The sequence below is a fragment of the Erythrolamprus reginae genome, chromosome Z (assembly GCF_031021105.1).
Source record: "Erythrolamprus reginae isolate rEryReg1 chromosome Z, rEryReg1.hap1, whole genome shotgun sequence".
In the NCBI taxonomy this organism is placed as follows: domain Eukaryota; kingdom Metazoa; phylum Chordata; class Lepidosauria; order Squamata; family Dipsadidae; genus Erythrolamprus; species Erythrolamprus reginae.
The window spans coordinates 24,308,163-24,325,495 of NC_091963.1; the positions used below are offsets into that span (position 1 = coordinate 24,308,163).

The 17,333-nt window shown below is 41.3% G+C and overlaps 1 protein-coding gene across 1 annotated transcript; it reads left to right on the forward strand.

Annotated features, from left to right (window-relative positions):
* Positions 1–3,935: 3,935 nt before the first annotated feature.
* LOC139152904 (uncharacterized) lies at positions 3,936–16,301 on the forward strand. The gene is made up of 3 exons (XM_070726277.1): positions 3,936–4,461; positions 11,812–11,878; positions 13,991–16,301. The coding sequence occupies exons 1-3, from the start codon at positions 4,000–4,002 to the stop codon at positions 15,502–15,504; spliced, it is 2,043 nt and encodes a 680-aa protein (XP_070582378.1). The 5' UTR covers positions 3,936–3,999; the 3' UTR covers positions 15,505–16,301.
* The last annotated feature ends 1,032 nt before the right edge of the window (positions 16,302–17,333 follow it).

The following is a 17,333-nucleotide window of genomic DNA, read 5'->3' on the forward strand; positions in this document are numbered from 1 at the left end:
TGCAATGGTTGCAAGTACATGTCAGGTGCCTGAGTTTTGATCCTGTGACAGTGTGACTGTGCGAATGCTGATGGCCCTAAGTGTTAGGACCGCTTGTAAATCAGTTTTTCTCCAACACTGTTGTAACTGAATGTTCACTAAACAAATGGTTGTAAGTCAAGGATTATCTGTATATGTAATCCAAACCCAAGTGACATTTCATTTCCCCCCCTCCCCATTTATTGTCTGTCTCACTTAGATTCAGCACTAGGTTTTAGGAATTCCTGTTTCAGTGTCTTTGTAGCAAAAAGCAAGAAATTGCTCAGAGCAAACTATTCATTTGTAAAGTTAATTTTCTTCTACTTGTATGTATCTCAAAATCATAACCTGATTTTGTGGTGTCAGTGGTAAAATCCAATTTTTTTTACTACCCACCCCACTCCAGAAGAAGGATACTGCAAAATCCCCATTCCCACCTCATTTGGGGAAGGATATTGCAAAATCCCCATTCCCACCCCACTCCAGAAGAAGGATACTGCAAAATCCCCATTCCCACCTCATTCCAAGAGAAGGATACTGTATTGCACAATTTCCATTCCCAACCCACTCTGGGCCAAGCAGAGGTGGTATTTGCTGGTTCTCTAAACTCCAAATTTCCGATACTGGTTCTCTGATCTACTCAAAATTTCCACTATCAGTTCTCCAAAATCTATCAGAACCTGCTGAATAGAGCCAGGGTGGCACAGCAGGTAAAGTGCTGTACTGCAGGCCACTAAAGCTGACTGTAGGTCTGCAAGTCAGTAGTTCAAATCTCATCACCGGCTCAAGGTTGACTCAGCCTTCCATCCTTCTGAGGTGGGTAAAAGGGGGATTGTGGTGGCAATAGGCCGGCTCTGTTGAAAAGTGCTATTGCTAACATATTGTAAGCCACCCTGAGTCTAAGGAAAAGGGCAGCATAAAAATAGAATAAATAAGTAAACAAACAAACAAACAAACAAATAAATTTCACCCCTGCCTGGAGCAAGGAAATAAAGAAAAATATGCAATGTTTGGATATTTGGTTTTCAGTGCAATGTTTCGATGTTTGGTTTTCAGTTCATATTAGATCTAAGTATTTCCCACAAGATCATATGCTGCAACGTCCTGCCTGTCGGCGACTACTTCAGCTTCAACCACAACAACACAAGAGCACACAACAGATTTAAACTTAATATTAACCGTTCCAAACTTGACTGTAAAAAATATGACTTCAGTAACCGAGTTGTCGAAGCGTGGAACTCATTACCGGACTCCATTGTGTCATCCGCAAACCCCCAACACTTTACCCTTAGATTATCTACAGTTGACCTATCCAGATTCCTAAGAGGTCAGTAAGGGGCGAGTACAAGTGCACTAGAGTGCCTTCCGTCCCCTGTCCTATTGCTTTCCTATATCTCCTATACCTTTCTTCTATTCCTATATCTCTTCTTCTATTCTTTCATTGATATGTTCTATTGCTATATCTTCTTTTCTATTATTTCTTAGATATATTTTACTATGAGTATCTCTCTATAACCTTCATCGTGTATTTTACTATGTGTATATAGATATATACCCACTAAAACCCTCACTGTGTATTGGACAAAATAAATAAATAAAATATAACGAATAAATAAAATAGACTCTGGTAAATATTAGACTCGGGTTCATATTAGATTTGGGTAAAAGGGATCTGGAGATATTTTCCAAAACATTAGAGGGTACCAAATTCATTGACCTTGCAGTAAAAGTTATAAAATTCTGCATTCAGAACATAAAATACTGTACTTTGTTTCTGAAAGTTTGTTTGGCCTAAAGATTGGAGAAGATTTCTTCTGCACTGGACTATGTGGAACACATGTGGGCTGGTTGTACAGATCTCATATTTATATGTCAGTGAATTTTAAAGTTTCCATTGAATTATGCCTTCCCTTCTTCAACCTCTCAGCAGGCAGTTGGAACTAATCAGCGCATAGGGCGCATATCTTCACAATCTGCAATTGGAATTCTGGAACTGTTTGCATCCACCATCTGCAAACCTTTGTAACCCTCACATCACCCATAAAACCTTCACAGCATAGTTATGGTGGCAGCTACAGGCAGTTGTGGCCAACTCTAAATTAGCCTACAATCCAGCCAGCCCAATACACAATGAGGGTTTTAGTAGGTATATACATAGTAAAATACATGATGAAGGTTATAGAGGAGATACTCATAGTAAAATATATCTAAGAAAGAATAGAAAAGAAACATAGAAACATAGAAGACTGACGACAGAAAAAGACCTCATGGTCCATCTAGTCTGCCCTTATACTATTTCCTGTATTTTATCTTACAATGGATATATGTTTATCCCAGGCATGTTTAAATTCAGTTACTGTGGATTTACCAACCACGTCTGCTGGAAGTTTGTTCCAAGGATCTACTACTCTTTCAGTAAAATAATATTTTCTCATGTTGCTTTTGATCTTTCCCCCAACTAACTTCAGATTGGGTCCCCTTGTTCTTGTGTTCACTTTCCTATTAAAAACACTTCCCTCCTGGACCTTATTTAACCCTTTGACATATTTAAATGTTTCGATCATGTCCCCCCCTTTTCCTTCTGTCCTCCAGACTATACAGATTGAGTTCATTAAGTCTTTCCTGATACATTTTATGCTTAAGACCTTCCACCATTCTTGTAGCCCGTCTTTGGACCCGTTCAATTTCGTCAATATCTTTTTGTAGGTGAGGTCTCCAGAACTGAACACAGTATTCCAAATGTCGTCTCACCAGCACTCTATATAGCGGGATCATAATCTCCCTCTTCCTGTTTGTTATACCTCTAGCTATGCAGCCAAGCACCCTACTTGCTTTCCCTACCGCCTGACTGCACTGCACAGAAAAAGAACAAAACAGAAAAACAGAAAAAATAAAATAAATAAATAAAAAGAACATCAAACATTAGAGAGACATCATGCTCTTTCTTTCCTTTCTTATTATATTTTGTAGATGAACAATTTAATACTTAGCAGTTTCCCATATTAAAGTTTTTCATGCTCTCTTAACAGGTTGTCTCTATGTTTCTTGAGAACTAAAGGGAATAATAAAAGTATACAGATTATACTTTTCAGTTCTAGAACTATCATCAAACTATTTTAAAAAAGAAAAAAAAAGAAAAATTCAAATGTTACCATCATTAACTAAATCTTAAAATTCTAATCCTAAAAACATCATTAATTAAATCTTAAAATTCTAATCCAAAACAATTTTAGATTACTGTATATACATTTATAGCATGTCTGGGTTAAGGAAAAAAGGTTTTGGATATTGTCTTAGTATATTTCTCCTTTGCTATATAAAATAAGGACTATTTATTTCCAGTTTTTTCCTTTTCCCCTTTCCAATTACCGTATATCATTTATCCCAAATTTTATAAAAGATTGTGTATTCTCTATCTTTAATGTGCATAGTCAACATATTCATTTCTGCCACTTTCGTTATCAAGTTTACAATATGAAGGTTAGTAGGTGTAAATTCCATTTTCCAATTTTGGTGGTGGTTGCATCACACTCTGGCCATGCCCACATCTGGTTTAGCGAAGGGGGAAAAGTTGTGATACGTAGCAGGTTTGACACCCCTGCAATGGAGGTTTTTGAAAACAGGCAAGTCAAAAAAAGTTGGTGAGGCTGGATAAAGCCACCTCTGAATTTGAAGAGACTCTTAGCAAACATTATGTTGACTTAATGGACTCCCACATGCTGCAAAATTATTTAGTACAGCATCAATATTACAATATGCCAATATCTGAATTTGCTACACCAGCCTACTATGGGAATTTAGGATTGAAATTAGGATATTTTATAAGAAGATTGAAGGCATTATGGTAAATGAAACCAGTGAGAGAAGCTGTGCATGTTTTAATGCTGAATTGTTTGTGTGTTAGGAGGTAATGAAGTTCCATCTGAGGGTGCACTGGTACTCCAACTGCAGCTTACGAAAGGCCAAGAAAAGTTCGTTGAAATGCTAAAAAGTCAGCAGGCAACCATTGTGGATTTACAGCAAAAACGTGAAGAGCAGCAGAATGCATTGGTTACTCAGCAGCAGGGAATTATTATTCAACAAAGAAAGATGTGTGAACAAATGGATCTGATCAAAGTTCAATACGGAATGCTTTTTGACACAGTGAAGCAAATGTCATTTAAGGGTTTGCAAGAGGACATCAACCATTACTTTGAGGCTAACCTTCAAAACCTGCAGAAGGAAGTCAGAAATCATCTCCAGAAGTCCTATTCTGGGCATAAACTAAATGTGGATACAAAAATGATTGATATTGGAGAAACCTTAGTGGAATGTGGCTTTTGCGAAAGTGATGAATTTTGCAATTTTCAGAAGACACCATCACAATGTGAAAAATGTACCTTGTGTCCTGCTGGCTTTTTTCAGCTGTTGGAATGTTCTGCAAATGCAGATCGAATATGCCAGGTGAGCTATTATTATAATATTTTAAATTTAAATAGTAGTTGTTTTAGGATTAATGGTCAAGTTTGTCCTATATGCATTTCACACGAATATGTAGATGTGTATACTTTGAAATTTGACTTAGATTACGTATTGTTTGCACAACTTTCAAAAGCATCTGCTCTCTCAGCAGATGACATTAGCAATATTTACAGTATTGGTAAGTTGCTGTTGTTAGTCAATGTTAGTTATGGGTCACTGTGGGATTCTGAAAAGTGATAAAATCCAAATACAGTGGTACCTCTACTTAAGAACGCCTCTACTTAAGAAGTTTTCTAGATAAGAACCGGGTGTTCAAGATTTTTTTGCCTCTACTTAAGAACCATTTTCTACTTAAGAACCTGAGTCCGGAAAAATTTCCCAGGAAATCTGAGAGCGGCAGTTTCCTGCCATTTCCCCTGGGTTTCTCTCTCTGGCGCAGTGTATGGGACGCAGCCTCGCACCGGGTGTATGGGAGATGCATGCTCCTCTTTGCTGCCTCAGTCCCTCTTTTTTTTTAAGCCTTAAAGTTTTGGATTTTTTTGATTCTCCTCACCTCACCTTCTTCCTTCAGCAGTGATGCTCCTCCTCCTCTTCTTCTTCCTCCTCCTCCCACCCAAATTCCGAGCTTTTATTTCTTTCCTAATGGGTTTGCAGGCATTATTTGGTTTTACATTGATTCCTATGGGAAAAATTGCTTCTACTTAAGAACGTTTCTACTTAAGAACCTGGTCACAGAACAAATTAAGTTCTTAAGTAGAGGTGCCACTGTATCTGGTATTTCTCTACATGTGGGCTCAGAAGAAAAGAATGAGTGGGGGGAGGTAAAAATAGAAATTGTGAAAGAAAGGTGCTGGAATTGGGCTAAGTCTTAGCAAAATAAAGTGAATGCAAATTTTGACCAACATAGATCTGGAGATTCACTATCTTTTGTTGAGAACCTATGGGGCTGGCCATATCTGCTGGCATGCGAGTCATTGCCCTAGCTCCAGTGGGCATGTGTGTGCCAGCCAGCTAATTTTTGACTCACACAGAGTCTCTGTGAGGGCGTTTTTGGCTTCCAGAGAGCCTCTGGGAGAACGGGGAAGGGCACTTTTACCCTCCCCCAGCTTGAGGGAAGCCTTTGGAGCCTAGGGAGGGTGAAACACGAGCCTACTGGGCCCACCAGAAATTGGGAAACAGACCGTTTCCAGTCTCCAGAGGACCTCTGGGGAGCAGGGGAAGCTGTTTTCACTCTCCACAGGCATTGAATTATGGATGTGGGCACTTGTGCATGTGCGATAGCCCACGACCACACTCTTTCGGCACCTGAGGGAAAAAAGGTTCACCACCACTAGGTTAGTTCTTTTGCAACACAGTTAATGCACAGTTATTATTATTATTATTATTATTATTATTATTATTATTATTAATTAGATTTGTAGGCCACCCCTCTCCAAAGACTCGGAGTTGGGCACAATAGCTTGTGTTTTGCCCTCTCCAGGCTCCAAAGGCTTCCCTGGAACCAGGGGAGGGTAAAAACGCCCGCCCCCATCCCCTCAGAGGCTCTCTGGAAGCCAACAGCGCCCTCCCAGAGCCTCTGTGCAAGCCAAAAATCACCCGGTCGGCATACATATGCATGTTGGAGCTGAGCTAGGGCAATGGCTCAGGCGCCAGCAGATATAGCTCTGCGTGCCACTTGCAGTACCTGTGCCATTGGTTCGCAATCACTGCTATAGACTTATCTCTGCAATACATATGCTAAGTGGACAGTCATGTGAACTGAACCCAACAAACAGCTGGCTGGTGCACATGCATGCTTCAGAAACCCAACAAACAGCCAGCTGTGCTGGGGCAACGGCACACATACACCTCCAGCATGCATGCCATAGGTTTGCCATTATAGTTCTAGGACTTTTCCTGGTTCAAGGCAGATACACTATTTTCTGTTTGACAATGTGGCCTTCCAGTAAGTAAAGATGAATAATTCAACACTTCTTTGAAACCATATAATTAAAACCATACATTTGCACCATGAATAACTGCTGTTTTATTTTATTTTTAAACATTTGTAGTTTGAGTTACATTAATTGGGGGGTTTTGGTAAGGAGAAGTATAATATTCTTTAAAAAAATAATAAAATTTAATTTTCCAAATGTTTTGAACCAAGTCCCCTTTATTCCACAGTTGTTAATCAAATCATTGCAGTTATTCAGTGACTCATGGTCGTTCAGCTAATTTGACTTTTCCCATCGACTTCATTTGGTAAAAGTCCATTGGGAAGGTTGAAAATGTCAATTAAATGACCTGGGATGCTGCAACTATGTTAAATACATGTTAGTTGCATGATCCCAGGATTGGTGCAGTAGTTCTAAGTGCGAGGAATAATTGTAACTCACTTTTTTCAGTGCTCTTGCAACTTTCCACGAATGGTTGTAAGTCAAGTATGTGTATGTATTTTGGGAGATTTTTTCCTCACCCATTCAAAGGTAGGTGGATACATAGACATAATCTTAAGGTAGAAAATGCCACCAGAAATACAGTACATATGTATTGTATCTATGTATGTATGTATATGTGTGTGTATATGTGTGTGTGTGTGTGTGTGTGTGTGGTGTGTGTACTTACATATACAAATCATTTGGCAGTATAGAGATCGGTTTCTCATTTTCACCACCATAACATCACCCCAAAAGTTGTCTGTCTGTCTGTCTATCTGCTATATATGTCTATATAGCTATAGCTATAGGTATTTATAGGTATTTATAGATACTAACATCTACCGTGTTTCCCCGATAGTAAGGCAGTGTCTTACTTTTTTTTTACCCCCAAAGGCCCCACTGTGTCTTACTTTGGGGGTATGTCTTATATTGTCCCGGGCACCGGGGCCAGCTCGTCTTCGGGCATGGGGAGCTGCCGGAAAGGAGGCGGGCGAAGGAGGGCGCCTGACCGCGCCACTCACCTTTCGGCTGTGCTGATTCTGGCTGCTCATCTTGCAGGGAGCCCCCAATTCTTCTTCCCCGCGTGATGTGATGTGGGCAGCGCCACCGCCTCTTCCCCTGTCGCAATGAAAATACGTCACCGCCGGCAACGTGGGCCATTCTGGGGGATGTAGTTTATCGTTTTTCGCAAGAAAGGTGGGGGACAGGAGACGAGGCACTTCAAAAGCTGGAGGGAGAAAAGGGCTCCTTCTCTCAGCCCGCTCGGTAGGCAGTTTGTTTTTGTCATCGTTTGCTTCGAGGCTGACGTTGGCTGGTGCGCGCAGGAGATGAACCAGCGCCCCGAAAAGGAGGGTGAAGAACCGAGCGGCACTAGGACCCGCCCGCTTGCCGAGCGCCCATCCCTCTCTCTCTCTCGGAGGCGGCCGCGCGGGGAAGGCGAGCGCTGCAGGGACCAGGGCGGAGAGCGGCCGCGGCTGGTGGAGAGAAGCAAGTCGGCGAGAGGCAGTGGAAGGGATGGAGTAAGTGTCGACCGCCCAGCGCTGGGAAGGGGGGATTCTGTTTGCCGCCCGCGCGCCCCTGGCTAACCCGCTCCTTCCCCCCCTCCTTCCCCCCCCTCGCTGGCCGCTTGCAGCTGAGCCTCGGCAGGGGAAGAGGCGGTGGCGCCGCGGCGAGCGAAGGCAAGGGGCGCGCGGGGAGCTTGGAAGCGACGTCATCGGCCCCCCCGGCAATACCCCCGTGTTTCCCTGAAAGTAAGACATATGTTTTACTTTCGGGGTGTGGCTTATATTACCCGACCCCCCTGAAACCCCCCATATGTCTTACAATCGGGGGGGTCTTACTATCGGGGAAACACGGTATCTATCTATATCTACCTGCCTACCTGCCTGCCTGTCTGCCTGCCTGTCTGCCGGCCTACCTGCCTGCCTACTTGCCTGCCTGCCTACCTGCCTGCCTGCCTGCCTACCTGCCTGCCTGCCTACCTGCCTGCCTGCCTGCCTACCTGCCTGCCTGCCTACCTGCCTGCCTGCCTGCCTACCTGCCTGCCTGCCTATCTGCCTGCCTGCCTGCCTACCCACCCACCCACCCACCCACCCACCCACCCACCGATCTATCTATCTATCTATCTATCTATCTATCTATCTATCTATCTATCTATCTATCTATCTATCTATCGCTATAGCTATCCATGTGTACACATCTATATATCTATAGCTACATCTCTCTCTCTCTCTCTCTCTCTCTCTATCTCTCTCTCTCTTTCTATTTTTATCTATAGATATAAACATATAAAACCAAAATACAGATATGTATATTGCTAATATGTTAGCAATATATCCTGCAGATATTCCAGGATGAGAAACTCATGGTCAGGAAAAAGATTTGTTGTCAGATTTGCTAGTAGTTCTATGCCTTGAATATGTTGGAGCATGTTCTGAAGCAATGAATTTAACAAGGGAATCGATAACAAACTGCAGCGACATTGAAATGCCAACATGTGTTATGAAGCATTGTAAGTGATATGGTTATGTAATGAGGTCTGACACAAGTAAGTAAATATGTAGGATAACTTATGCCATCATATCACAATCCACATATCATTTCTCTACCTTGTTCCCACTCCCTGCAGATACCTTCAAGAATATTTATATGTGATAAGGAAACAGTTGAAAAAGATAATTCAATATCCAATTTATGGAAGCTCTAGCTAATCTTTTTGGTGATATGATATAGATTTCTAGTAGGTGGTGTGATAAAATAGGTCTGAACTAATTATTTTCAGAATAGATTTGGAAACTCCATGAAATGGCTAGCCAATAGATTCCATTTAACTATTTTGTTTCCGTTAGCATGCATGAGCATGGAAACCTCTCCTAAGCATCTCCTAGATGTTATTCACCTACAAGTGTCTCCCACAGCATGGCCAGCTCTGAGAAGACCATGAATCTTGCCATTCAAGCTTCCAAAACATTGCTGGGTTTACTTGAAGCAAAGTAAGGAATAGAAGCAAACACAAATATTTTAGCTAAGTTTTTCTTCTTCAGTTTTTCTCTAAATATAGCAAAATTCTCAAAGGTAGCATGGATTGAGGAAAAAGTTTTACTCGCTATCCGAAGTTCATCTTTTGTGAGGCTAAAGATACTTTAAGATTTAGTGCTATCATTGGGTCATTATACAATCCAATATGAATGATGTGGAGGGGTTGGGAGTGGGAGGCACTGTCCTCCAGTGGTTCTCCTCCTACCTCTCTGGCCGGTCGCAGTCGGTGTTAGTGGGGGGTCAGAGGTCGGCTCCTAGGTCTCTCCCTTGTGGGGTGCCTCAGGGGTCGGTCCTCTTCCCCCAGGTATTTAACATCTACATGAAACCGCTGGGCGAGATCATCCAAGGACATCATCCAAAGACATGGGGTGAGGTATCATCAATATGCTGATGATACCCAGCTCTACATCTCCACCCTATGCCCAGTCAACGAAGCGGTGGAAGTGATGTGCCGGTGCCTGGAGGCTGTTGGGGCCTGGATGGGTGTCAACAGACTCAAACTCAACCCGGATAAGACGGAGTGGCTGTGGGTTTTGCCTCCCATGGACAATCCCACCTGTCCGTCCATTACCCTGGGGGGGGGGAATTATTGACCCCCTCAGAGAGGGTCCGCAACTTGGTCGTCCTCCTCGATCCACAGCTCACATTAGAAAACCACCTCTCAGCTGTGGCGAGGGGGGCGTTTGCCCAGGTTCGCCTGGTGCACCAGTTGCGGCCCTATCTGGACCGGGACTCATTGCTCACAGTCACTCATGCCCTCATCACCTCGAGGTTCGACTACTGTAATGCTCTCTACATGGGGCTACCTTTGAAAAGTGTTCGGAAACTTCAGATCGTGCAGAATGCAGCTGCGAGAGCAGTCATGGGCTTACCTAGGTATGCCCATATTTCACCATCACTCCGCAGTCTGCATTGGCTGCCGATCAGTTTCCGGTCACAATTCAAAGTGTTGGTTATGACCTTTAAAGTCCTTCATGGCATTGGACCAGAATATCTCTGAGACTGCCTCCTGCCGCACGAATCCCAGCGACCGATTAGGTCCCACAGAGTGGGCCTTCTCTGGGTCCCATCAACTAAACAATGTTGGTTGGCGGGCCCCAGGGGAAGAGCCTTCTCTGTGGCGGCACCGGCCCTCTGGAACCAGCTCCCCCCGGAGATTAGAACTGCCCCTACTCTTCCTGCCTTCCGTAAACTCCTTAAAACCCACCTTTGCCGTCAGGCATGGGGGAACTGAAACATCTCCCCCTGGGCATGTTTAATTTATACATGGTATGATTGTGTGCGTGTCTGTTAGTATATGGGGTTTTTTAAATCTTCAAATATTTTAAATTTAGTCGGATTATTTATGATTTGTTCCACTTGTTGTGAGCCGCCCCGAGTCTTCGGAGAGGGGCGGCATACAAATCCAAATAATAAATAAATAAAATAAAATAAAATAAAATATTGTCATACTGGTGAGATGATCCATTATGTCTTGGGACATATACGTATACAGTAATCCCTCGCTACTTCATGGTTCATCTTTCACGGATTTGCTATTTCACGAATTTTCAAAGGGGGCTTAAATCCATTAAATCCATTAAAAATTTTAAATCCATTAAAAATTCATAAAATACAGCACTACTGTACTCTATTAAAGAAACTGGTAGGATATCGCATGTAGTTCCAGCTGAGAAACATTATAGAGTGACCGTTTAATGCAAAAGGTGGGTTTTAAAAGTCCAAATTCTCATTAAATACATAAAAATATCTTTCCTCTACTTCACGGAAACTCTTTTTCACGGGTGGTCTTGGAACGCATCCACTGCGAAAAACGAGGGATCCTTGTATTAGGAGCATCTTTGAAAAACCAGAATTGTTATCATTTGTCTAAAAGAGGTAAAGTAGTGAAGGAAAAAAGAAATAATTTGAGTAAATGTGAGGCCTCTTTTAAGGTCTCACAGGAATTATAAGAAAGGAAGTCGAAAGGAATAAGAATTGATTTTAAATTTATGGAATATAAAAAACTAAACAAAATACGTTTCGCGTCCCGAAGGTGCAGCGTAATTATAGAGTTATTGGAAAGATATTAGATCATTTGCATCTTTTGTTCAAATTATAACAGAACAGTAGCACTGAATATGTTTTTTTTTTTTTTTAAATGATATCTGCAGTGGTACGTGTATAATGTTAGAAATGTACTACAGAATTAATTTAGTGTATCTAATGGAGACCTTTCCAATCTGGTATTTTTCGGGTAGACTGAACTTTAAGGCCAACAAACCTGGAATGTACAACCAGCATGTTGGAAGTTTATTAGTGTAGCGGTAAGAGGTGCAGGGTTTTTTTTTGGGGGGGGGCACTGATTTGAATATGAATTTGAATCTGTTCCTTGCAGGATAAAGATGAATGTATGAAATTACCAAGCATCTGTGGAGAAAGGATGAAATGCTTGAACACACCAGGTAACGAGTGACAAAAACATTATTTGTTTCATAGTCTTTTGTTTACAGTATACAGTATATCTAAAAAAATATCATAGTTTTAGTTTTCAATGGAACTCCAGATAGAAACATAGAAGATTGACAGCAGAAAAAGACCTCATGGTCCATCTAGTCTGCTCTTATACTATTTCTTGTATTTTATCTTAGGATGGATATATGTTTATCCCAGGCATGTTTAAATTCAGTTACTGTGGATTTGCCAACCACGTCTGCTGGAAGTTTGTCCCAAGCATCTATTACTCCTTCAATAAAATAATATTTTCTCACGTTACTTCTAATCTTTCCCCCAACTAACCTCAGATTGTGCCCCCTTGTTCTTGTGTTCAGTTTCCCATTAAAAACACTTCTCTCCTGAACCTTATTTAACCCTTAGCATATTTAAATGTTTCCATCACGTCCCCCCTTTCCCTTCTGTCCTCCAGACTATACAGATTGAGATCATGGAGTCTTTCCTGATAAGTTTTATGCTTAAGACCTTCCACCATTTTTGTAGCCTGTCTTTGGACCCGTTCAATTTTATCAATATCTTTTTGTAGGTGAGGTCTCCAGAACTGAACACAGTATTCCAAAGGTGGTCCCACCAGCGCTCCATACAGCGGTATCAAAATCTCCCTTTTCCTGCTTGTTATACCTCTAGCTATGCAGCCAAGCATTCTACTTGCTTTCCCTGCTGCCTGACTGCACTGTTCACCCATTTTGAGACTGTCAGAAATCACTACCCCTAAATCCTTCTCTTCTGAAGTTTTTGCTAGCACAGATGGTCAGAACTGATTTGTCTTGGTTATAACAAGGTGTTGGGCCTCCTCTTGAATTGAATCCATTGACTTGGGACTGGTTCAGCGGTGGGATTCCAAATCTTTTCCTACTGGTTCTATGAGAGAGAGCTTTGCGCGCAACACTCAAAGACCGCCCTTGGTGTCAGCACAGGTGAGCTGAGCTCTTGTTTAGCTCAGCTGAGATGTGGCAATCCACTTTGCCATGTGAATCAGCTGAGCTACAAAAAAGAGAACATAGGACAGGTACCAGCCACAGGTGGTATTTTTTTAATTTTATTATTATTATTATTATTATTATTATTATTATTATTATTATTATTATTATTAATATTATTATTATTATTATTATTATTATGTCAGTACAACACAGCAAACGAGATCACTATGCTGGATTTCGTATTTCATCACCAGTCGGGCGCTTCCCAAGCATCTAGGACTGCGTGATGTAGCGGCGAATTATGTTTGCCGATCCCAGTAAAGCGGCCTTTTGCAATTGACAGATGGAGATTTTGTCAATTCCAATGGTTTTCAAATGTCCGCTGAGATCGTTTGGCACTGCGCCTAGCGTGCCAAGTACCACTGGGACTTTCACTGGCTTATGCCAGAGTCGTTGCAGCTCGATTTTTAGATCTTCGTATTTCACTAATTTCTCTAGCTGCTTCTCCTCAATTCTGTTGTCCCCTGGGATTGCGATGTCGATGATCCATACTTTTTTTTCCCTCCACAATCAGGATGTCTGGCGTGTTATGCTTCAGAATTCGGTCAGTCTGAAGTCGGAAGTCCCACAGTAGTTTTGCTTGCTCATTTTTGACCACTTTTTCAGGCTTATGATCCCACCAGTTCTTTGCCACTGGTAAATGGTAGTTCCGGCACAGGTTTCATTGGATCATCTGTGCCACAGCATCATGTCTATGCTTGTAGTCAGTCTGTGCGATCTTTTTGCAGCAGCTGAGTATGTGATCGATTGTTTCATTATTATTATTATTATTATTATTATTATTATTATTATTATTATTATATATTTATTATTGTTATTATTATTATTATTATTATTATTATTATTATTATTATTATTATTTAGATTTGTATGCCACCCCTCTCCGAAGACTCGGAGCAGTATTTGCTAGTTCTCCTCTAACTACTCATAATTTCCACTACTGGTTTGCCCGAAGCGGTCTGAACTGGCCGAATATCACCTCTGGACTGATTGAATTAGTGTAAATTTCATCACAGAAAACAGGTTGCAGGTAAATAAAACCAGGCTTCCGACTGAATTATCTTTTCTCCTTGTAAATAGGAGGATTTCGCTGTCTTGGAATGGCAGAAAAAGAGGCTGCTCTGGGACTCTGTGGAGAGGAATATTTCTTCAATAAAGAGCAGCAAGAATGCCAGGCTTGTCTCGTGTGTGACGACGGAGAAGTGATTTTACCTTGTTCGCTTGTTCACGATAGGGTTTGTTCAACAGCTGCTCTAGCCATCCTGTCTGCGACATGGGCTGCAGATTCAGTTTTACCCTTGCCTGGCTCATCTCAGATCTACCCCGGGCTTAACCTGGAGTTCAAAGAAAAGCAAGGATGTGGTGTGGGAACTCTCGAAAACGACCGCTTGGTGTTCAAAGACCATGGCTTAATATGGGTTGATTTCAATTTTGCTGTGAAGCATAACTGCAGAAATTTCCTCCACCTTTCCTTAAAATCCAAGGACGGTGAAGAAACCTATGAACTAAGTGGAGTTCGTATCGAACAACCAGAAGGCAAAATTTTTCAAAGTGCCAGCGTGAGTAGTGCTGCAGAAGTAGAGCCAAGCCAAACTCTTTCGATATTTTTGAAGAGCCCTAATCAATTCTGCAACCAAAGTAAAGATTTAGACATATATAGCCTCCAAACCCCTCTCAGCTTGTTTTGGTTATCTCATGATACGGGAGCAGTAGCCATGAATGCACAGGTAATGGCTGCAGTTCACTACCAGACAAATTACCAACCAACCTTTAAATTTGTCTCTCTTTCTGACTCTTACATGCTAACCTTATCTCAGGATGGTAGAGCCATCAAGTTTACTGAAATGGGGGTTGTGAAATTTGTTTTCCAGCAAGCTCTCTATTCCATGGGTCACATCTGTGTCCACGAGGGATTCAATATGGTTGTTTACCTGGACAAAAATGGAACTAATGCAGAAATGATGAGGGTTTATAAATCTGGTGTCAATTACAGAGATACTTCCATCTCTGTTTCTGGAGCCACCAAAGTCAGTGCTGGGGATCTAATGAGCTTTGAAATCCTTTCTCCTGCACAGTCCAGTGTGTGTTATTTTGGAGACAGCTCTGGAATTAGTGCACTCAGCCTCCTCTGGCTTCCATCTGCTATTTCCACTGCATTGTCAGCCAGGATCTCTGTAATAAGGTTGCCTACGGGAGCTGTCCGAAACAAAGTTTTGGATTTTGCACCAGTCTCAACCTACGAGAAACAGATCTATTTAATATCGACTGGACAATTTGCCCAAAAATGTTTTGTGTTTACAGAAAGAGGAATTGCTAGCATTGTGTTCACTTTAAAATTAATTCATTCATGTAATACGCTTCGTGTAACTTTAAATCAGCAGATCAGCGATAATGCCCCTCTTAACATAATTGCTCAACAAATTGGGGGCCACATACCTGAAGGTAGCCTCTGGACCAGTGTTAGCCTTCGTTCCTCTTTCAAAGTTCACAATGGAACCATGATATCTGTATCGCTAGACTGTGTGCGTGGCAGAATTAATCACATTGCTCAGGAATATGGAACAAGCTTATCTATCTTATGGATATCTTCATAGATTTGCTAGGAGGACTTTTAAAAGAAACTTTGAAGTAAATGGGTTGCATCTATTGGATAAAACCCAATTTGGTGCCTTTGGACTACAGCTCCCATAGTCTTCCAACTGTGGGACTCAGAATTTTCAGTCTAGTGTACATGAACGGACTGAGATGAGATAGTCAAAATTCCCTTGCTTTTCTGAATTGCATGTAATATATATTCTTACGTTTAATTGCATGAAGCAAATTAAACAGTCAACCTTTTTGATAATAGTGATTGAATGAGTGATTGATTGACAGAAAATTCGAAAATTGTGAGTCAACCAAAGTTCTCATCTCTACCCAGTTTCTGTTTGGATGCCTGGCCATCCCATGAGCTCTTCGGCTGGAAAAGTATTGGAAAGACTATATGTCATCATTAACTCTTCCTTATTGGCCAAATTAATGGAAAAAGAGTGGGGGCAAAGCAGGAACAGTCAACGCTGGATCAACTGATCCACTCAATTTTCCCCTTGGGTGCAGGCATCCTTTTAGAAATTCCCATCCAACTAGCTGCTTTTCCCATCACTGCTTAGTATCATCCCCCTGCCTCTCCTGACATCATCTCAAGCCGAGAGAATGCTGAAAAACCAATCCTATCTGCCACCTGGCTATCACTCTGCAAGTGAATCATCTCTGCAAGTGAATCATGATCAAAACAGTACCTTCACTTTCCTTTTAAGGGAAACATAGAAGATTGACGGCAGAAAAAGACCTCCTGGTCCATCTAGTCTGCCCTTATACTATTTCCTGTATTTTATCTATGATGGATATATGTTTATCCCAGGCATGTTTAAATTCAGTTACTGTGGATTTACCAACCACGTCTGCTGGAAGTTTGTTCTAAGCATCTACTATTCTTTCAATAAAATAATATTTTCTCACGTTGCTTCTCATCTTTCCCCCAACTAACTTCAGATTGTGTCCCCTTGTTCTTGTGTTCACTTTCCTATTAAAAACACTTCCTCCTGAATTTAACCCTTTAACATATTTAAATATTTAAATCAGGTCCCCCGTTTCCCTTCTGTCCTCCAGACTATACAGATTGAGTTCATTAAGTCTTTCCTGATACGTCTTATGCTTAAGACCTTCCACCCTTTTTGTAGCCTGTCTTTGGACCTGTTCAATTTTATTATTAACAATGAACACAACAAACAACAAAGGCCTGGAATTAAGATTGATTGTTGCAAATATGGTTTTATAATACATGTGATTTTAGTGATGTTTTTTAATTGTTTTTTTTTCTTATATTGTATTTATACCTGTTGTAAGCCTTAACTATAGGTACTTTTGTTGGCAGGGCGATATCTCTGCTTCTTAGTATGCTGTCCAGATTTGTCATAGCTTTGTAGGCACAACCGTCAGCCTGAAAATTATTTTATTTTTTTTTATTTTTTTTATTTTTTTTTATTTATTTTGTCCAATACACAATAATACACAATCAAGGTAATAGAGGACACCTTCGAGGAAATAGAATTAGAGAAAGAATAGAAGAGAGAATATAGGATAAAATAAATTGATGAGAGAATAGAAGAAAGATATAGGGATAGAAGAGAAGATATATGGGATATAGGAGAGACAATAGGACAGGGGTCGGAAGGCACTCTAGTGCACTTATGCACGCCCCTTACTGACCTCTTAGGAGTCTGGAGAGGTCAACCGTGGACAGTCTAAGGGTAAAATGTTGGGGGTTAGGGAATGATACTACCGAGTCCGGAAATGAGTTCCACGCTTCAACAACAACAACAATTCAATCATCAACAACAACAATCAACAACAATTTTCCTGCTTTTCTACTGCTTTTCTTAGT